Here is a 22,909-nt window from a genome sequence, read left to right as displayed (position 1 = left end):
GGATACATTACAAAAAAAAACCCTCAAAATATTACATGTGTGGCTACTGTGTCTTTAACACATAATAAATTCTTACTGTTGGTGGTTGTGTTTTGAACACACGTTTCAGACAAAGTGCTCTGCAGACCTCTTTATCTTTACTACAGTTACTCACTGCAGGAGATGGTTTTATTCCATTTTACAGAAGGAAAAACAGAATGCTTGCCTGTTGAGGTATAGATCCATTTCTCTGATTCCACAATCCAGGCTCCCAAACATGTGTCTCTACTGCTTCCTGTTTGATTAAAAACAAACACAAACCCCTATATTTCCAATATGAGAGAATGGCCCGCTGAAGAACTTACTAAGGCAGTTAATGATTAGTAAATGTAATTTAGACTCTTCTATAATCGAAGAGATGGAAAATGGGAAAAATGACACATTTTCAAATCGTCAAAGATTTAAGAATTTTTGTGAGTTCCCCTGAGGTGGGGGAAGCACTCCCATGGTACTGGAGGGGGCAAGAAGGCCCAAGAGCACTCTGGGAAGCCCCTGCATTGGCCGCTTGATGGCTTTCTGCCAGTTCCTAGGGTTTTTGTCTTCATCATGACCCTTAATTATTTTAAAGTTTACACACTAAAGAGGCAGAGATACAGCTTGGCGGTGGACTGCTCACCACACATGTGCAAGGCTTTGGGTTTGAGCCCAGAATTTTCTTTCAAAGGAATATCTACTGAGAAAATTATCACAAATGAATTGGCTATATTATTTTTTTAAATAATTTTATTTCAGAAATACTTTTAAAAAATAGAAAATATAACAAGCACTCTTTTTAACTAAGAAGTGTTAGATGGGACAATGTCTATTATCTGAAAAATTAGCACTGAGTATTAGTAAAATGTATAAGACATTATAACACTGTCTTAGTATAATATCAACTATGTCAAAATTCAGTCTACACACCAGGCCGTGGTGGAACACACCTTTAACCCAGGGCTCGGGGAGGCAGAGGCAGGCAGAGCTCTGAGTTCAAAACCAGACTGGTTTACAGAGCGGGTTCTAGGACAGCCAGGGCTACACAAAGAAATTTCATCTTGAAAAAACAAAACCAAAAATAAATAAATAAATGATAGTCCATTGTGCACATGTATTTCTACAGATGAAAAAGGGAAGTTGAAAAGTTGGGTATTCCTTTCTTCTTTAAATTTTTTATATTTCTTCTGTATTCTGCATGTATTACTTTGGTAGTAAAATTTTACATTGGATAAACTTCATTGTATTTCTTAGAACACAAGAATTATACATCTTAAAAGAATTTTAGCTAGCTGGCTGTATTTATTCTAGACTCTCAACACGTACTCTGCTCCTTAATCGTATCTTGCTTTTCTAGGAAGCATGTATAGAATATAGTAAAGGTAAAGAATAGCATGAGCGTGGCTCAGGAGAGTGAGCCCTCCTCGGAGGCTTGCCAGCAAGCTTGAGGACCTGAGTTCCATCCCTGGAACCCACATAGTAGAAAGAGAGACCCAAACTCCCTCAAGTTATCCTCTGACCTCCACATATGTAGACCCTCCCCACATGCTTACAGACTCTAAAAAGCACAAATTCAGAATTAAAGAAAGTGGTTTCTTTTTTGTCTCAAGTTTTTGTTGTTATTGTTACTTTGTTTTGTTTACTGTTTTTGCAAGTTATTCCTTGCGATAAAGTCAAAAGGGCGTCTTGGCTAACACTTGCATTAACATGTTTTCTTTTGAAGGACACTTGGCTTTATCATCTCACTGTGGCAGCTGGAAGTAACAATGTAAATGTTGGATCCGAATTTGAACAACTGGTTTGCAAACTGCTAAATATAGAGGGGGAGCCTTGTAAGTTCCTAAGCCATAGGCTTTGGAGTTCATGAAGTGGGTCGCCAACCTCTCAGCCTCACTTGGTTTTCGCTTTGTGGCTTCCTCTTTCTCTGTAGCATGCCCGTCTTCCCCCTGGCTTTGCTCGTCGTGGGCCAGAATTCCTAAGCTCTGGAATCATCAGCATTCTTCACGTTCTGCCCTGTGATACCCTCTGCCTCTGCTTATATGGCTTCCTTTGCCCCGGGTGCCCCCTTGGCACCTCTCGATGACATGATGAAATCCTGGTTAGCTTTAGAAGATCCCTCAGCCAGCCCATTCCAGTGCAGAGTGGAATCTCAAAAGATGCTTGCTTCATCAGAGTTGAAATTAAGTCCCAATTCGCTTCCCCGTTTAACTCTTTTATAGCATTTGTAGCTTCACACTGACATTAATCTTCTTAGAACTATGATGTATTACCTTTTGCATTGCTGTGATCCAATGCTTGACAAGCAGTTAACTACGTTAATAGAAAGGCAAAGCAGGGAGAGTTAGCTCATTTGGGCCTGCAGTGTGCGGGGGTACAGTCCAGTGGGGGGGGAAGGCACTTTGGCCAGGGTATGAGGTGGCTGATCGTATCACTTACCTCTCCTTTTTATTCACTCTAGGACCCCAGCCTGTGGAATAGTGAGGCCCAGTATTCAGGGTGGGTCTTCTGTTCTCTGTTAAGCCATCTGGGAAGGCCCCACAGACATGCCCAGAGCCACATTTCTAGATCGTGTCCTGTTGGGGTTCAAGATCAGCTGTCATAGAAGGTTTTCCCTCGAGACTAGATTCTGTTCTGTGTTTTCCTAACAGAGACCACATTACGTTTATATTTAAGCAGTGATAAGATAGTACACGCTCAGCCAGGACTCTGCCACTGATCTACATGCGCAGCCATAGTGTAGGAATTTAATAAATACTGATTTCAGGAATGACTCCATGTTCCTCTCTATCTTCATATCTCCTCTTATTTGGCTTCTCTCTAGATCTCTCTAGATCTTTCTCCCAAGATTCTTGTTGTTAAAATGACCTTGCTCCCCAGGTCACTACATGTTGGCATGTGTAAGCAATGTGATGCTGTGTAGAATGCCTAGTCAGTTAGGACTCAACTCGTTTGCACACACATCCTCTAGAACAGAAACATGAAAATCTGCAGGGGCCTGGGGATGAGATAAAACAGTGTCACTGGGAGTTTTGTTTTGTTTTCTGTCCCTTGGGAGAAAGCAAGCCAGACCTGAGTGAGCTGGTTTCTAAAGGATCAGGCTAATGGGGAACCGAGTCAATGAATCCTCTCTCTCTCTCTCTCTCTCTCTCTCTCTCTCTCTCTCCCCTCACCTGCTCTTCTATGTTCAGCCTCCCAGATATGGAGACATCCCACGCTGTGTCACAGCAAAGAAGGGATCCTGTCCCCTCTGACCACACTGCCTTCGGAAGCTCTGCAGACAGAGGCCATTAAGTTATTTAAGGTAAAATCGTTACATGTTGGCAAATCACTTAATTGAATGTCATCCTTTGTGTTATCAAGTTTGATGTTAAGAAAATCCAAGCTGTGATGATGATGATGATGGTGATGATGATGATGGTGGTGATGTTGAGGATGATGATGAAAATAAGCTCTCTGCCATTGTGCCGTATCCCCCCAGCCTCATTGTCTTTTGAAGACCATAGAGGATGATGCATCATCAGGAGGCTACTGTATTTTGTTTTGTCAAGGAAAACATGGGCATGGGAAGTTTTAAGGAGGGCAATGGGAAGTATTTAACAGACCCAAGTTGAACTTCAGAGATGAAAATGAGGTGGCTAAAATGACTGACTGGATGAGGCAAGCATCCCTTTTAAAGCTCTGTAATTAGAGAACATAGTGTAATAATCATGTCTTCCAGATGAAGTGACCCCTTTACCATTATAAAATGACCCTCTTTATCTTCGGCAAAATCCTCCTGCCCTGAGACCTGCCTGGTCTGCTATTACAGTAGTCACTCCGGATTTCTTTTTTTTCTCACTGTTTTAAACAAGAACTATTGTTAAAAGATAGGATGGCTATGATTTGTGCAAAATCAATCTGATCATTTCTCACCTCGAGTATATTCTTCTCCATTCAGACCTGCCAACTTTTTATAAACGCTGCGGTCGACTCCCCGGCCATCGACTACCATATCTCTCTAGCTCAGAGCGCTTTGCAGGTCTGCCTGACACACCCTGAGCTACAGAATGAGATTTGCTGTCAGCTTATTAAACAGACAAGACGAAGGCAGCCACAGAATCAGCCAGGACCATTGCAGGTATATATTGATGCATACGCACACATGCAACTTAAAATGACGCCTTCTGTTTGTAAGAATGATACACATTCAGACATTTGAAAATACAAATAGTATGAAAGGGAAAATGACTATTGATATTTCAGTGTATATCCTGTTGGCTTGCTTGTCTATCATATGCTTGTATATAAGTGTGTAAGTATATATAGATTTATACACTCTCATTTTTTTTTTCACACCAGAATTGCAGTGTGCATATTACCTTCTAACACCTCACTTCTCCCATGTCACTAACCAAGCTTCAAAAACTTAACAGTCACCTTACTGGCCGGAGAGATGGCTCAGTGGTTAAGGGTATACACTGCTCTTCCCAAGGACCCTAGTTCAGTTCCCAGCCGCATCAGGCAGCTGACAATCACCGGAAATGGGTTTGGAAGCTGAAGGGCAGAGTCTGACTCCAGGAGCTTCTCAGCAGTGAATAAAAGAACTCTCACTGTTCAAGGGTGAATGAGCAAGCCCCACCCCCGACTACTTTTACAAACACATGGTGCCTTACAACACTCTCCACCATGAACCTGACACTGTCCCTCCTGAATTCCTTTCCAGTGTTATACTTTACAATCCGGCCCAAACTGTACCTTCCCAGCAAATCTTCCCTTGGTTCCCCTAGCCATTGCCTCCATGTTATAAAAAAAAAAAATCAACTCATGATATTACGTTTTATTATAATTTGCTATGTGTTTATATAAAGTTTTCCTACTAGATTAGGTTTCTCAAGGACAAGACCTATCCTTCCTGCCTTTTTTATGTAAGATTTTTTAAAATTATTGATGCTTACCTGCTTAATGAGGAAAAATACATAGAAAAGAGAACAAAGGGGGAAAAACCCCACATATCCTGTTTCCTAAGTAAATCTCTGTTGATATTTTATACTTTGCCCTTGTGTGGGTATGTATAATGAGTAGGTGAGGTTTTGAGTATATGGTTTTTATTTTTACTGCTTTGTAATCTGCTTTTCTCAAAGTTATATTTCAATGGGTAAGTCAAACCAGAAAGTAAAAGAGAGTGACGTCCCCAATCTTTGCATGTGATGTCAAAAAGAGCTACTGAGTCTTTCAGGAAGCTTTGGTACTGTAGTTGTCCACAGCAGGTACCACCAGGTGCGTCGTGGATCTGAGCCGGGGTTGAACTGTCATGGTTTTAATGGAAATGCTCTGAAGAGAGCCTGTGTGTGGAAGAGGCCAGCTGTGCATGGCTCGCCTACCCTCCACCAGGCACACTGCTCTGATGTGTCTGTGTGGCTGGCACGGTTTCTAATGAACGGTATGTCTCCTTACTCAGGGCTGGCAGCTCCTGGCCCTCTGCGTTGGGCTCTTCCTTCCCCACCACCCTTTCCTGTGGCTCCTCCAGCTCCATCTGAAGAGGAATGCAGATTCCAGGTGGGCAGAACGCTAGCCAGCTGAACCACTTATGTGGCCTCGCAAGTCTCCAGTAAATCCTAAGTACTTAATAACCCTGCCATATATTTATAAAAGAATGTGCAAACCAAATATGGGGACAGGAAGCCTTTCATTATCATGTACGTAGAGCCTGGAAGACATTCCATTTGTTGTGATAAATATCTTATGCAAGATTGCTCCGAAAGCTTGATGATCTGGTAAAGAACATTTTTATGTGAGAAGACTGTGTACATTTCAAGTATGAATGACTTGGCATTCATGGGTAAAAGCAACACAATTCTCTTGCTTTCTTAGTTTGCCCCCTTCGCTGCTTTTATCCACATTGGATTCTTTTTGTGGAAGTCTTCCCCCATGGTCTTCCTTTGTTTTAAAATTGTGTAAGAATTGCTTCTGATTTTTTTTTATTCTCTTAAAAAAAGATAGTTCAAATCAAATTATGAGAATGATCTTTTTAGACTGGGGTCTAAGGCAGTTGGCCAAGGCGTTTCCAGGTTTGCTTTGTCAGCTGAGGGAGGTTTATGTTAGCTGTTTTTGTTTGCTTTATTGGTGGTGCTGAGGATCAGATCCAGGATCAAATTACAGAGCCTTGTGAAGACTGGGTAAGCGCTCTACCTATTGAAGCACACCCCAGCCCAAGAGGTTCATGTAGGGTGCTAACTAGACCTTGTGAATAGCACAAACACATATACAAGGAAACAAAAAGCATCTTGGGACACTAGGAAAATACCCCGCCATCCATAATACAGCCTAGAGATGATAGTAACTGAGGAACCTCTGACCAAGGGTCTCGAAATCACTTGAATTTAAATGTATTTAGGAATGTTACTTTCTAAAATCAAACTAAAATTTGTGTTTAATTGTATGCTAAATATAAGTGAGGGGAGCTAAAAATCTCGATCCCACTTGTAATTTATGTACTTGAGTGATTTTGCTTAGTGTATTGTTTATAGGCTATGCTTTTTGTTTGAAGGCATTTTCTTTACCTTGTTTAACACTGGAATAATCTGCATAATCTTCGAATGAGAATACTGGGAAATTTGGGGGTGTGACTTAGAAGTAGAGTGCTAGCCTACTATGCCTGAGGCCTTGGGGTCAATGTGGAGAACTCTACCCTATAGTTTTGTTATAACATATTATTCTTTATGTATTGTCTTCTTTCAATTTGTTAACATAGTGATTATATATTGACTGTATAATTACTGGCAATTTAAAATCCAGCTTGTGGTTATAGCAATGCGGGAAAATTAAAGAAACTGGAGTCCAATAAACATTCCAACAGTTTGATGTTACTGTGAAAGTTATATATGTTAGATTGTCTTAATTTAATTTATTCTTAGATTTTTATCTTAAGTACTGCATTACAGGACAGAATTCGGGAAATATGCCATTTACTGCCAGCGATGCGTGGAAAGGACACAGCAAAATGGAGACCGTGAGGCCAGACCCTCAAGGATGGAAATCCTTTCTACTCTTCTTCGGAACCCTTACCATCACTCCTTGCCCTTCAGCATACCTGTGCACTTCATGAACGGGATCTACCAGGTGGGTTCTCTGAGACAGCCAAGCTTGGACACAGAGGGACACTAAAAACAAACCCACATTGAACTCTTTCTCCCCATAAGCCTTCCATCTTGAGTTCAGTTGCTAGAACCCACACTCAAGAGTTGCCCTCCGACCTCCACATGGGACACATACACATGCATCAAATAAAACAAATGCTTCTTTGGAAAGTTTTTTATTAAAATGAGTGTATTTTCTTTCATATGCATCTTGATTGCATATTGGACTGTATTTCTTAGCTTACTTCTAATGGGTTAGCCTAATTATTATCTCCACTCGATACCTAAGGCTGTCAAGTGACCTTTCGGTTTTGAATTCCTGTCTGTCTGTTGGCTGAAGCTGAAATTTCTGAATTCTTATAGTGAGCTGACTACCAAAGTCGCCTTCGTTGGTTTCTCCAGCTTAGCGCTGGACAAAAAGTTAAAGCGCCCAGAGAAACAAGCTACCATTAGGCACGCATCATATGCACCCTGCTTCCCCTGAGAACTGTTCAGTGTGTGTGTTTTTCACTAAGAGAACTATCTTGCTGTCTTCGTCTAGGTAGTTGGGTTCGACGCATCCACCACAGTGGAAGAATTCTTGAACACCTTAAACCAGGACACGGGAATGAGGAAGCCGGCGCAGTCCGGATTCGCGCTGTTCACCGACGATCCTTCTGGCAAGGAGCTTGAGCACTGTCTTCAAGGAAATATCAAGGTGAAGTCTTATTCTTCAAAAGAGCCACACTGAACAACAACAAAAACACGCCCCCCTCCCAAAAAAGCAAAAGACTCATTAGTCCGTGCAAGTTTAGGTCAGGAACTTTCCAAAAATGTAAGAAACCTGATCAGTACCATTTTTTAAAAAGGCCAAATTTTGGCAAAGCTGTAGAATTCTTTTTTTCTTTTTCTTCTTCCTTTTTTGGGAGGGACATAGAATTCTTTTTTTTTCTCAAGATGCAACCTGTGTACACAAACTCTGTGTTAACAGAGAAAAAGGAGTGATAATTGCGATGATACTCTAAATATTAGGGTACTAAGAATGCTGGGCTGGGGTTGGGGATTTAGCTCAGTGGTAGAGCGTTTGCCTAGCAAGCACAAGGCCCTGGGTTCAATCCTCAGCCAGCAAGACGGCTCAGTGGGAGGTGCTTGGCCAAACCTGGAACCCATATGGCGGAAGGAGAGAACTGACTTCCAAGAGATGCCCTTTAACCTCCATGCACACACACACACACACACACACACACACACACACACACACACACACACAAATAAATAAATGCAAAACAAACAAACAAAAAAGAATGAAGAGTGGAAGAAGCCACGCCCCACCGCCTGCTTTCACTGGTGTTTCCAGCTGTTCCCAGTATCTCGAGGGCTGAGCGGGATCCCGAGCGGAAGTTTAGTTTGCTTAGAAAAGAACAGATTTATATACCGAGAATCTTAAAGGAGTTGAATGGTTTCAGAGGGCTGTGACCCTCTGCCTAGAGGGAAATTTCAGCTGGGTCTTGGGGGAGAGCTGAAGTGCGGCCCGGTAGGAAATAAACCAGTGCAAATAAAGAAAAAGATATTTTAAAGCATCTTTTCTAGCTCATGGTAAAACAAAAACCAAAAACCAAAGTTTTCATGGAATGACACCAACAATTAGAAATATAGAGTTACAGAACTGTGCGGCCCTCAGAGACACAGTCCACTTATTTTGCGAGTGAGGAAATAAAGGGAGAAAAGGTCTTGGCGACACCAAGCAGCCAGCGCCGAGAGGAGAGCACCCTTTTGTCTCAGACTTCTTTGGGGGACCTTGTTGTTCCAATCTTGATAAATTTACAAGGTGGAAAAAATTGCTTCTTCAGTGACCAAGTCATGAAAAAAAAAAAAAATTCCTGGAATCCCCCTGTTTCCAGCCCCACGCAATCCTGCATTAAGATTCCTTTCTGAGTAAAAATGCATGGCCACAGTCCAAAGTTAATGTGTGTCCAATTTGACAAGTGGACCGAAAAAACAATGTATCATTAAATCCTAAACCTGGAGCTAAAACCAAAAGGCTATTGGGTTGGGTTTCTTTGAACTCACAGAAGCTCTCATCTTTTTTAAAAGGTTGGTTTTAAAATCCTGTGGATCTCAGCTTTCTCTTTCCTTTCTAGATCTGTGACATTATTTCTAAATGGGAACAGGCGTCCAAAGAACAGCAATCCGGGAAATGTGAAGGCACAAGAACTGTCCGTCTGACTTACAAAAACAGGTGTGGAACCCTGGATCCGAACGCCAGCTCTGAGCGTGCAGCTGGGTCCAAACCGTGGGCCTGTGGTCTAGTTTTCTAGTCACTGGCCTTGGAAGTCGTAATGTTTATTACACATGTGCTTATTTTCCATACATGACTACTCTGCTCTGTGAGATACTACCACCTGAGACTTTGTTTCTAATTCTCATCCTTTCATAGACCAGTCTCTCTCTCTCCTCTCTCTGTTCCATCTGTCTCCCACCCTCTTCCACGCCCCTTCAGCTGTAGGCTGTTGGCTTGGGTAGATGCTCAGGGTAATATGGTGATAGTAACAATGAGCCGGTCTCCGGTCTTTTGGGATTTCCGAGTTAGTGAGGATGACAGTGGTTAGCCATGTACCCACTCTAAGAACATGCCGTTATCCATTAAGTTAGCATAGCTCTATGAAAGCATAGACCACGAACCTGACCTAGGCTGGAGCCATCTGGAGGCTTTTGTGAGACTGTGTTGATACTAAGTCTAAGTTCAGAAAGGGGCTGAGATGGGGAACTTTAAAAACCATCTCTGAAAGAGTGGATAGAGCCCATGGAGGCAGGCTCACAGTCCGTGTCAGGAAATGGCCAGTGGTTCTGTAGTCTGAGCCTTCTCAATAGATAAAATTATAACACACTTTGGTACGTAGTCAGAAACTGATTTTTTTTTCTTTTTCAAATATTTTTCTCAACTTTTTTTTAGCAGAAGATGGCATTGAACTGACCATTTCACATTAAATGTTCCTCCAAAAAAGATGTTTTTCTAGGGTTTTTTTTTTTTTTTTTTTTTGAGTCTCATAGCTCATAAATTAATCTATAAAATATCAGGCCAAGAACCTGGTGGAATTACTGGCATAATGTTGAATTCTTTCAGAATTGCTTTTGGAAGAGCTTTAGAGACTTAACATTGAAGTGAAGGCAGGGTATAATATAAAAAGAACAGCCTTTCATCTAATTCAGTATTTCTTTTTCTAATAATTTACCCTACAGAAATAAGTGGACAGAATATCCGGGGTGGCTCAGTATCTTTCCATATTTTTGGATGGTGAAAAATAACGGGAGGGCTTACATCTTCATCAATAAGAAAATGGTTGAATTAAGGTGATGAATCATATTTTAGGCTGTGCTTTACACACTCAGCCACCAAGGGCTGTCCACCTTCTGCTTGATGTACCTTACACACTCAGCCGCCAAGGGCTGGCCACCTTCTGTTTGAAGAGACCCCTTTTATATGAACCAATGCTAGTTGTCTGTCTATTGGAGCCTCTTTATTCAGGAGCTTGGGAACATGAGGATTTGCTCCTCTTGTGAACAGCAAGGTGACCATGAAGTATTGGTGTTCTAGTTCGCTTTTTTTGTTGTTGTTTTGTATTTTGTTTGTTTGTTTGTTTGTTTTTCAAGACAGGGTTTCTCTGTGTAGCTTTGTGCCTTTCCTGTATCTCACAGAGATCCGCCTGCCTCTGCCTCCCGAGTGCTGGGGTTATAGGCTTGCACCACCACCACCTGACTCTAGTTTGCTTTCTGTTGCTCTGATAAATACCACGATTGAAAGCAAACTGGGGAAAAGGGAGGTTTTTTTTTTATCCTATATGTTATAGTCCATCATCAAGGGGAGCCATGGCAGGAACTCAGCGCAAGAGCTTGAAGCAGTATACTGGCCCCATCCCAGACTTTTTGGTCAGTCATCTTTACAGGGCCCAGGCCCAGCTGTCCAGAGTCAGCACCATTCCCAGTGGGCTGAGCCCTCCCACATCAATCCAGAACAACGCCTCCCAGCCATGCTCACAGACCCATCTGGTGGAAGCAATCCCGCGCACTGAGGTTTTCTCTTCCGAGTGTGTTGACAACCAAGATTAGCCATCACAATATTGTGTAAGACAGTGGTTTCCCAGGCTGCCCCTTGTCCTGGGAAACTTCATTTTGCAAGTAGCTATTGACTCTACTTTGAGGGTGTAAGATGATTCCACCCTTGAGTGGATTCTCAGACACCATCTGTCCAGACACCCCCCACGCAGCGCAGGCTGATAAATTCCTGAAAGTAGGAAGGGTACCCCAGTGAATTTACTGTGGTGAGTTGAGACGTTAGGGGATATTTAAGTCACATCACAGTAGTTCTACTGATGTTTCTGTTGACGATAACCTTCATCTCTGGCTGTTTGGAGACTGGCTAGTCACCCCAGGCTAGATGACTGCTAGAGCCTCTGGAAGTCTGTTTTAGCAGCATTCTGCATAATTCACAGGCCCCTAAAGTCCCAGAAGTATCGATCTGAAGGTTCTCATTTTGCCATCCCTCTCTGTTGGTCACTTTGTGGTTATGTCAAAATTCAGTTTGATTTCATCGGAACAAAATAGAAAGACCACTATGTCTAAGACAGTTCTTAATAATTAGTAACTTGTGGTTGATTATCAACAGGACCAGTTCTGGTTACAATGGCTATGGTTGGAACCAAAATTAAATTTGAGTGAAATGGACAAAGGTGGTTTGAAAGACCTACAGATAAGAATAATGCCTTTAAGGCCTTAAAGACTAGAAAAGACTGGGGTGGGGGTGGGGTAGCATGATGAAACTACCTTGTTTAAACAACAACAACAACAACAACAAGCTGCTCAAACAAGAGGGTTCATGTTTACAGAGTCCAAAAAGCCTGGAGAGCCACGCTACGAGAAAGGACATTGCTTCTAAATATGGCCGCACTTTGCATACGTTTATAAATAGCTTGGACAATGAGCCCCAGCGCCCCGTGACACAATAGGAAGGAGCTAGCTGTGACCTGTCATGCCACCAGGGATCTGATTCTTCCTCTGCCAGCTTGCTTTGTAAGGCCTAAAATACCAATTTTCCTTCATCATGGAATCTGAAGTTTATATTTAGCAAGTTATGGAATTTTAATTATTTTGACTCAGGGATCAAAGGTCTAATTAGCCGGCTTTGAACATGCTCTCAGACACAATCCCTTGGAAACTGGTATTTGAATTCCAACTTGGTACGGAAAGGTTCTCGTTTCATTTGATTTCTTGCTGCATGTTTGAGATTGCAGAAGTCAAGGTGTGGTTTCTAACAAAGCAAACTGGCAAGGTCCTTCCTGCAGGGAACACTCCGCCTCCCTCTCCTTGAAATCCAAGATTATTTTCAGTAACACTTTGTGGTTGCCGTTTTCTGGAACGTACTTTAACATTCCCCTCTCCACAGTTAGCCGGCTATGAGAGCACCTGCATCCATGGACTCCTAAGTTGAAAAGGGTCTTGAGAGGTCATCTAGCTTCTCCTATTTCTTCTAGAGATCCTCACATTTTAAAGAGTCCACAGTCAAGACTTCTTTTTCTTCAAGATAGGCTCTCCATGTGTAGCCTAGGCTGGGCCTTGAACTCACATGTCTGCTGAGTACGAGGATCACAGGCGTGAACCGCCATGCCTACCTGGGCTTCCTGCTTGGCTTGGAGCTTCTTTCCTTGGTCATCTTCGCCATGCTTTCCTTGTTCTCCAGAGCGTTGTCCAGCTCCTAAGAGTCTGCCTCAGCCTGCCCTCTCCTACATACTGCATTCCGGGGCTGTGCATGCATGGGACTGGAGTCCCTGCTTTGTTAAAGGATTTCACCTTTCTTTCCTGAACCTTGTAGGCATGCTGGAAAGTGCATTGGCCCCTTGCTCCCTGTAGGGGTATCACCATTCCCATCGTATTAAGAACTCCCAACGATAACACTTGCCCATCTCCTGGTGGGTCTCGGAATGAACCATGTAGTTCCTTACTTCAAGTGAGGAAATGGGCCCTTTGTAAAAATTCCATCTTCAGCCTCTTTCTCTTCATGTCATAACCACTTTCCTGGTTACATTTTGCATGCACTGTCTATGTCTGTTGTCCGACTACATCTTCTGGTCTGCTTAGCAATCCTGCATTTTTGTCTTTGTATAATCAATGATAGTAATAGAGCTGTGGTTGACTTCTAGAAACATCTCTGGTTGTCAACCAGGCTTGGCAGGAAGATGACCAGAACTGTTCTCTTCATGGAGAATACCCGCCATGTTTTTCCAGATCGCAGCCCTCTGGCCTCTCCTTCCCCAGTGTTCAGAGAGGGAGAGAGAGAGATGCTGTAACTAAAGGATATGTCCACACATGTCATCTCGCTCACCACTGTGTTGTCATGGCAACATTCAGACTTGTTAGGATGTCGCTTACCCACCCCATTGTCTTAGCGCTTTGCACACGCATAACACCTGTGCCCCACTGCACGGTGAGCACCAGCTCCGGCAAAAGAAAGCCATGTCACAAGCCAGGTGTGGTGGAGCATACTTGTTCTAGGAGGGTGAGGTGTGGATATCACTGGAGGCCACCCAAAGTCCAGCTTTGGCCACACAGAGACTCCCATCTCAAAACTAACAGAAAGCCTGTGTCCTGTTTCCATAAAGAATAAGAGAGTGTGTTTTTTTCTGATCTTCCTGAAGATGCTTATCTGCATGTGACCGAGAAAAATCAAAACAGACCTGAATGTATGACTCTTTTCTTTTTGACATCTAGTGAAAAGCCTCCCCTGACATTTGTTGTTAATTGGAGTTGAATTTTTAAATTGAAACCCTCATTTCCCATTTAGCATGCCCAAGATGTTGAAAAAAGACTGTGTGTTGAAAATTGGGTTTATTCAGGATGAAGAGTTTGCTGTGTCCTGCATTCCTTACGGGGGTAAATTTAATGTCACTCAGAGTCTTAACCCCTACCAGTTCATTTACGGACTGTCTTAGTCACTGTTCCAAAGCTGTGAAGAGACACCATGACCAAAGCAACTCTTTCATTTCATTAGGGACTTGCTTGTGGTTTCAGAGATTTAATCCATTATCATTTTGGGGGGAGCATGGCTGTAGGCAGGTGTTGTGCTGGAGAAGTAGCTGAGAGCTACATCTTGATCTGAAAACAGTGAAGAAAGAAAGAGCGTGTACATTTATGCCTGCTGGCATGGGCTTTTGAAATCTGAGCCCACCCCCAGTGACACACTTCCTCCAACAAGGCCCTAGCTCCTAATCCTTCTAATCCTTTCAAATAGTGCCACTCTCTGGTGACTAAGCATTCAGATACATGAGCCTAGGGGGCTAATCTTTTTAAAACCACCACCATGACTTAGTATTTCTGTATATTTTTTAAATTTAATTTAAATAGAAGGGTTCTTGCACTTCAAATCAGTTTGCCCCGTGCTTTCTGGATGACAGTGGTCTGTTTGTATCATGCAGCGGGCTGTTAAAAGCAGTCCTGTGGTTCATCTTCACTGTCTTCCTCTGTGAGAGCATTGGTGAAAGGTAGGATGCTCAGTGGCTGAGCACTTGCCTAGCTTGTGCTTGGTTCTGTCTCTATCATGGAAGAAAGGGGGGGGGGAGAACAGTGAGATGTCTTAGTGGGTAAGGGCACTTACCACAAAGCCGGATAACCTGAGTTTGATCCCCAGAACTAGTATGATAGAAAGAGAGAACTCCCACACATTGTCCCCTGACCTCCTCCATGCATGTATGGTGGCACGCGTGCAGAAACACACACACACACACACACACACACACACACACACACACAAGTGTAGGATTTATAATTTAAAAAAAATAAGAGTATCAGGAGACATTTCTCTCTCTCTCTCTCTCTTTTTTTTTCCAGACTGTATTTCTCAATGCAAGCTCGTGGAGAGACTGATAGAGAGAAGCTGCTTTTGCTGTACCAGACAAATGATCAGATAATAAATGGCCTTTTTCCTCTGAACAAGGACCTGGCGTTAGAAATGGCGGCGCTCTTAGCTCAGGTAAATTCCGTGTTCTATAAAATAGCATAACAAGAAGGGAGGATGCTAATTTCTTCAGTTAAGTGCAGCAAGACAGGATGCCCTCAGCAGGTCTTTAAATTCATTTTATTATGAGTAAGAAGACACTTAAAACTGCAGGCTAAATTACTATTACATTATTATTTTCTGACCCCTGCCAATTGCGGTAGCGTAGGATGAGACACTACATTCTGTAAAGGGAAATGCATTTCTTAGTTCTTTCGAAAGTGTTGCTCTCGAGGCGTGACATTTAATGAGGGAATCTGAGTGTAGAGTGGTGATCCTGAAGACGTTATGTGCAACCAGCAATTTAATAGGACCGTGCCTTGGCCAAAGCTAGAGCACCTTCTTTGATTTACGTATTGTGTCAATTAGAAGTAAGTTTGGACTTCTTTAACACATACACACACAAATTAATAGTGACTTAACCAAACAGAAGTATGTTTTATTCTGAGTGCGGTGAATATGTAGCTAGCTGTATCTGAGCACTTGAGAGACTGAGGCAGGAAGGTCCATGTGTTGAAGGCCAGCCTGGGCTACATTAGCAAAAGCCTATCCCAAAGGAAAAAAAAAAAAAGTTTGATTCTTACAAGGTAAATATTACATCCTGATACCTCTACCGAACCATCAGGACCTGGTCTTTCTACCCATTCTGCCACCCATGAGCGTCATCCTCATGGTTCTGGAGGTCTATTAGAGTCCCAGCATGTTCAGGAGTTGGGGAGGGGGTGGGATGGGGGACTGAGAAGGGCATGCCTTCCTGGCTTTGGGAAAACTTCTCCTAACTTACATAGTATGGGAGTCTGTGGGAGACAGATCCGACCTGCTCCCACCTTATAAAGGGTTCTTAGGTGGAGGAGAGAGGAATGAGGAAATATTAGATAGAAAGATAGAAATAGATGATGAGAAAGACAGAGACACAGGATAGCTTTGGGAGGGCCTGGGTCAATACCCAGCAGCCCAGAGCTTTATTCAAAAGGATTTTTTATAATATACCAAGGGGAGAGGCAAAAATTGTCCCCCTTGCAAGATCAAAGCACACCATACAGCCAAGTGTAGACCCTTCCTAAGACCTGGTAAACATGCCCCTGGCCAATCCATCCCATTATGCAGCCCTGCTGGGTAAAGTAAGCTCAGATTCTCTGACTTTGAGTAATGTCTCACTAGATATCCTCTGTGGGTCTCCACAACATGGACCTTTTCATTTAAGCCCCTGGTTAGACCTTAAACACACCATCTTGCCTACCTGTGAAGGAGGCTGGGAATTAGTCCCACCCAGGCAGCAGCATGCCTGGGTCATTTAAGGTCGTCATACTCAAGAGGAGGAGGGCAGTTGTAAGAGGAGGGTGGTTTGTAAGATGCACAATTGAGTCTGCATCTCATTCACGAAGGGGATAAAAGCTTCCTGGGAAGTGCCATGTGCACAGATACTTGGGTCCCTGGGTCCCTAGTCCGTGGATTCTCACCCACACATCATCCTGGAACATCTCATCTTTATCTCATTCAGCACCCACGCTGATGATTCCCAAGTGTTTTACTCCAGTTCATGCCTGTTTAAAGGGCTCCTTAAATCCAGCCCACTAGTTATCTTCCCCTTTCTCCACACTGTGCATCTTCATCAAGACACTTGTCCCTCTTAGTCCTCCGCCCGAGCTCCCACTCCGGCAATCCCCGAGGCCTTTTCCCATTCTCTCCCCCTTTCCCACTGGCTGCCTCATCTTACCACTTGAAACTCACACTTGGTCCTCTGCTCACCACTCTCTGTGTTGACTTCCATTCTTGTGATTCAGACCTGCCTCACATCCTTTGCTCCCCAACCACCTTCTGACCGTAGGCCTCTCTCTGGTGTGGTCCCCCCACAAAGTTATCCTTCACACAGCTGCCGGAGGGATTTTCCCAGGTATCCATTGCTGCCTAGCAAATGATTTTAGGTTGAATGTGCTGATGAACGCCTGTAATTTATAACCCTAGCACTTGAGAGGCAAAGGCAGAAAGATCACAGGCTCAAGGCCAGCCTGGGCTACATAGCAAGTTCCAGGACAACCTGTGAGACCTACTGAGACCCTGTTGTGAAAACAAACAAAATGGAAAAGCATACAGTAATGACAATTAAAAACTCCAAAAATAATTTGAGCAGGTATGCAAAAGGCATTTAGTCTCTGTTTCCCGTGGCTTCAGTTAGCTTAGCCTGAGGGAGAGTCGTGATGCCATGGGTGAGGGCTGGAATCATTGGGAGGCTCCTTACATGTCTGCCTGTGATGCTGGCTCACAGTTGAGACTTCTACAAGGACCGTCCACGGTATAGCTACATGTATTCTGTTCGTGGAACTATTTGAGCCTCCAACCAGGATGGTGGGTGAGTGGCAAAACTCATACTCCAAAAGAGACATGGAGGAGAATTTGCCATTTTCCTTAGATCTGAGACTGGAAGCTGGCACAGTGCCACTTGCCCATGGACAGTTGTTGACACAGCATTAGTACCTGTGAGGGAGAGAGCAAAACACAGGTGTCATCTCTTCATTCACATCCAGGGTCATTCATGATCTGCCTCTGGCTGCTGCCTGGGTAGCTTCGACATCCTCAACTCTCCCTACCTGGAGCATGGGTCTCGCTGTGCAAAGTCCCTCACTTGGGTGTGGCACCAGCTTCCTTTCTAGAATTTACTAATCTTAGTGATTTGTCCCAGGTGTCTGGAATGGCTCCGCCTCCGTCTCTCACTTGCTAATTTCCTCTTGTCCTTTAGCTTCCCTTAGCTTAGTGTTGTGTCTACCAGGGAACCTTTCTGGATCCTTCCTGGTTGGCTCAAATGGCCCTCTGGGGAGTTTCTGCCATGTTTCATATGTGCACATTGCAGACTTTGGCGGCTCATGATTACTTGTGGCTCTGCTTTGCATCCTTGACTGGCCTCCCCAAGGGCCACCACTGTCCCTGTCCCTCTGGCTTAGCATTCATTCCCATGAGTAGTTTTCCCTGATGTTCTTGAGAGAATGGACACTTAGTCATTGAGTTTACTTTTAGGGTATTTTAAGATCATCTGAGCATGAGAGCATGTGTGCTGTAGAAAAAGCAGGTGTTCTTTTTCTACAAATAGTAAAGACTGCAAGAAAGGATGAGACCCTTACTTTCTAGACAATCAAGGAGATCCCATGCTGCTGGCCATGCTAGGGGTCACCTTTCCGGGGACATAAATTCCTCATGAAAATCACTCTTGTCTTTACTAACATTTACCTTCTTTAGCTTTTAATTTTGTTTAAAAAGAAAAAAAAAACTTTTCTAAGAAAAATTAAATCTGCATTTTTTGAGATTTTACTTATTTTTATTTTATGTGTATGAGGCCTTGCCTGGAGGTTATATCTGTGTGTACCACATTCTTGCTGTGTCCTAGGAGGCCAGAAAAGAGTAACTGATCATCTAGGGCTAGAGTTACAGATGGTTGTGATCGTACTAAGAGTCGAACCTGGGTTCTCTGGAAGAGCAGCCAATGTTCTTCAATACTGAGTTGTCTCTCCAGCTCCTAAATCCACCTCTTAGGGATGTGTATTTCTAACATGTGTGGGCACATTGGGGGTTACCTGAGTTGACTGTCTCCAATCGCTGTGTTCATTCTATGCTATCTGGTATGTTAGGGACCAGATAGAGAGATACTGACCTTGAACAAGCCACAAAAGGCTCCCAAGGGGGCAGGCTGCCTTGAATGGTCTACTATGGTTGGTAGCTATTGTCTAGCACTTTAGAGGCTACGGGCTGGTCTAGGTTTTGTAGGTAACTGTGTGAGCGCTCCCTGGTGATGGGAGAGACAATGCACAGGCCCGTGGGAAGGGTTTTGGTGTGGTTGGGTGGGCAGCTTTTAGATTCTGTGAGGACATTAGGGAGGATGCCTGACTGTGAAGGTGGGAGTTGTTAGAAACCAGGAGCGATGAGGAATGAGACCTGAAGAGCAAAGTCATGCTCAACCAACAAGCAGAAACGGAGTCAAAGAACCTAGAAAATTCCACGTACAGGCTGGAAGGGCAAGGCTCGCCTAAGGTTCAGACAGCAGCCTGTGAGCTTATGAATTAGAAAAGAGGAAGCCTGGAGTGAGCTCAGAGCCTCAGAACCTATAGGCTGGTTGACCCACCCTAAACTGAATCCGGGAACCTAAACAATGGAGCCTGAGCACTTTGTATAAGACCACTGGGGCTTGGTGAACCGCCACCTGCTCGCTGCGAGGTACTGTGGGTAATGCTATGTTTAGTAGGGTATCATCCAAATGTTCCCCATACCATCTCCCTCCTTGAACACCTTTTGTACCCTATGCAAGGCATTAGAGTTTGTCACAGTATTTGTTTATGCCCCAGTCTCCCCTACCAGGTGGTAAACTCCTTGAAGGTGGGGGCGATGCTCGACTCCGCCTCTCCCACAGCGTGTACTGTAGCGCCTGACTTACACTGGAGTCTGAAGAGAGGTTTGGGTGCAGAGATTGGTAGGCGAGTCGGGAGAGTGGTGGGCAGATAAGTAGGCTGAAGATGGCTTTAGTAAAAAACTGAAGATTCTTTCATCGGGGAGAGCAGGGAAGGAAGGGTTGTGTATTCCCGAAAGTAATCAGCTCATAGGAAGAGTTGGTGAGAATAGAAACATTTGTTGCAAAAATTCAGGGGAACAGTAATGAGACTGTGTGGCCCTCACTACCATTTTATACAATAGAGACCCTTAAAAAGTCCAACTAATATTGCCAAATTTCTTAGTCTTTTTCTCACCTTTTATTTTGAACTGTCGTTTCAGCTTATTTCCTGGTGATTAAAATAGAACTTTACAATGAAAAACTATCCTGTGTTATACTTGGTATTAAGGATTTTTTTTTTTCTTTTAGCAAATACCACTAAGGGGGTGTTTAGTTTCTCCTCTGTTGCTGCGATAGAATACTCTGAAGTATTTCAGAGCAGCTTAAGTTCAGCTCACAGTTCACGTTACTGGTCACATCCCATCCACGGTCAGAAGAATGCAAGCGTGCATCCCTTGTTCTCTGTCCCTGATTACGGATTTCCTGTGCCTGCTGTGGCTTTCCTACTATGATGGACTGTGAAATGGAACCTACTGTGAGCCAAAATAAATCCTGCTGTCAGAATTTTCTATCATGGTAACAGGAAGAGAAGCTTACGACAGGATTTCCGAGTAGAAATGGGACCAAAGCGTTTGTCCCAGAATTTCTCCCTAAGTTTGATTTCAAGTGAAATTTATGTTTAAAACAACAATTCAGACATATGATTATAAATTCTATAGCTGCACAATCGTGACAGACAGACTTGGGTCTGCTGTGCACAGAGAACGTTTCGGGAGAGCAAATGTGATTTTCTTTCTGAAAGCTGTTCTCACTGGCCTGTGTCTTCTCTTTTGGGGCTCTCCCACCAGGTGGAGATTGGGGATTTTGAGAGACCTTTCTCCACTCCAGCCGGGCATAACCAGTGCAAAGCAAGCCAAAACCTCAAACAAGTCATAGAGAAATTTTACCCTAAAAGGTACAGGGAAGGCTGCTCTGAGGAACAGTTACGGTAAGATGTTGTTGGTTGTTATTACTCTTTTGGGGGCCCACCACCCAGCTCCCAGGTAAACCACACATGGAGGCTTATTCTTCATTATAAATGACCTGCTCTAGCTTGGCTTGTTTCTAGCCAGCTTTTTTAAAAAAACTTAAATTTATCCCATCTATCTTTGGCCTCAGGGTTTTTCCTTTTCTACTCCTGTACATCTTTCTTTGCTTCTTACTCCAAGCCTGGCTGTGCAGCTGGGTGGCTGACGCCTGGAGTCTTCCTCCTTCCTCTCTCATTCCTTCTATCTTCTTCAGCCAGATTTCTCCCTCTATATATTCTCTCTGCCCTCCAGCCCTGCCTATCCTTTCTCCTGCCTCACTATTGGTCATTCAGGTCTTTATCAGACCATCAGGTGTTTTAGACAGGCAAAGCATTATAGCTTCACAGAGTTATAAACGAAATGTAACATAAACAAAAGTAACACACCTCAAAATAATATTCCCCAACAGTAAGATGGCATTTTCAGCTCTTTGGAGGGGAGAGTTATACTAGGATTTTAATAAAATTTTCTGTCTGAATCTTCTTTTAGAATGTATAATTCCAAGGTGCCCCCAAGAGGTTTTACATATTTTAGGGTGCTCTTTTTTCTGTTTTGTTTTTCAAGACAGGACTTCTCTGTGTAGCTTTGGAGCCTGTCCTGGATCTCGCTCTGTAGCCCAGGCTGGCCTCAAACTCACAGAGATCTGCCTGCTCTGCCTCCGAGTGCTGGGATTGAAGGCATGCGCCACCACCGCCTGGCTTAGGATGTCTTTAAAAACTTTAGAATCTACTTGTCACCTACATGATGCTTGAAGTATATATTCATTGTATGATGACATAAATAAGCTTCCGTGTTTTTTTGGAGGCAGTCTCTTATAGCTCAGGCTAGCCTCAGACTTGGTATGTAGCTGAAGATGATCTTAAACTCCCGATCCTCCTGCCTCTCCCTCAAAAATACTGAAATTACAGGTGTGTTCCATCACGTCCAGTTTTGAAACAACTTTTTAAAATAATTTAAATCACCATTTCATCTGCTCTTAATCCTGGGTTAATCCTGATCACAAAGAAGCTTTTGACCATTTAGTGGAAGTGGCTAGCCCTGGGTTCAGTCTGAGAAGAAATGAACTCAGTGTTCCTCCAGACTGTACCATTTGGGCACCACTGAACGGTGAAAAGTGAAAATACTCTGAGGAGAAATTACCTGCCAAACTGACTTACACTCAGGTTTAATGTTAGTCGTGTAGATGATAAAGATTTACTTGGAGGTGCATTGTATACTTGAATGCCAGGGGAGAATTTGGTGAAAATTTTCCAGGACGGTAAAGGGGGGATCAAAGGGGTTTGGGATGCGCTGAAGGGGACTTTGTCTAGGAGGATGACACGATACTTACGGGTTTGCTTTTGTGTCTTGTTCTTGTGTCCCCCCACTTTTTTTAGGCAGCTTTACCAGCGACTCTCCACCAGATGGATGGCCCTCCGGGGACACAGTGCGGCTGACTGCGTGCGCATCTATTTAACAGTAGCCAGGAAGTGGCCATTCTTTGGTGCCAAGTTGTTTTTTGCAAAAGTAAGAAAGAATGGGAAGAAGGACACGCAATAGAAACCTCTGTGCACTTGGCTGGTCAGAGTTACCCCTGATACAGCATATTTTGGGTTTATTTTTAAAAAATGAAGAAATTCCCAGCAACTTAAAGAAACCAATGAGGAATTCTGGGGAAAGGGGGAAAGGTCCCTTCCTCTTCTTTGCCCTCTACTCATCTCCCACCCACTCCCGTTCCTCCCGAGTACACACACCTGAGCGCGTGCATGCGCGCATGCACACACACACACACACACACACACACACACACACACACACACATGCTAATTTTGAGAGTCATTAGGCTAATCAGTCAGGAGACGAAAGAGCTACCTGAACAACCTGAACTCCGCTTAACTCCTCCTGTCCATCCCTCATTCACTCATTAACTCTGTCACTCTTGGCTTACTTATTTAATGAGCACTTACGGAGCCCTGTTTGGCAAGCCTTGAGCCAAGCTCCGGGGTCACATAACGCAGTCTCCAGTGAGTTGTACAAGCCTTCAGGGCCATTCTCAGCAGGGCCAGTGTTGCAACAGGCCTGTAAACAAGGTGCTGTGTGCTAAGTACCCTTTGGAGAGATCAGAACAGGCAGCTGCAGAAAACCACTGCAGGGAGTGTGGTCTGGGCCACAGACACCT

General features: G+C 43.6%; 1 protein-coding gene and 1 non-coding gene across 2 annotated transcripts in view; both read left to right on the top strand.

Moving 5' to 3' along the window:
- Plekhh2 (pleckstrin homology, MyTH4 and FERM domain containing H2) overlaps positions 1–22,909 on the top strand; it is a 106,798-nt gene that overhangs the window by 74,153 nt on the left and 9,736 nt on the right. Inside the window, exons 18-27 of the mRNA XM_037198004.1 lie at positions 1,736–1,844; positions 3,201–3,313; positions 3,950–4,129; positions 5,450–5,547; positions 6,933–7,110; positions 7,669–7,824; positions 9,248–9,345; positions 14,985–15,126; positions 20,533–20,672; positions 22,128–22,283. Coding sequence (XP_037053899.1) covers positions 1,736–1,844; positions 3,201–3,313; positions 3,950–4,129; positions 5,450–5,547; positions 6,933–7,110; positions 7,669–7,824; positions 9,248–9,345; positions 14,985–15,126; positions 20,533–20,672; positions 22,128–22,283 — 1,370 coding nt within the window. The remainder of the gene's footprint in view (positions 1–1,735; positions 1,845–3,200; positions 3,314–3,949; positions 4,130–5,449; positions 5,548–6,932; positions 7,111–7,668; positions 7,825–9,247; positions 9,346–14,984; positions 15,127–20,532; positions 20,673–22,127; positions 22,284–22,909) is intronic.
- On the top strand, positions 8,150–8,235 carry Trnaa-agc. Its single transcript has one exon. It is a non-coding gene; the product is annotated as a tRNA-Ala (tRNA).

This window comes from Peromyscus leucopus, chromosome 22, assembly GCF_004664715.2.
Source record: "Peromyscus leucopus breed LL Stock chromosome 22, UCI_PerLeu_2.1, whole genome shotgun sequence".
Taxonomy (NCBI): domain Eukaryota; kingdom Metazoa; phylum Chordata; class Mammalia; order Rodentia; family Cricetidae; genus Peromyscus; species Peromyscus leucopus.
This window is presented reverse-complemented; position numbering and strand designations above follow the sequence as displayed.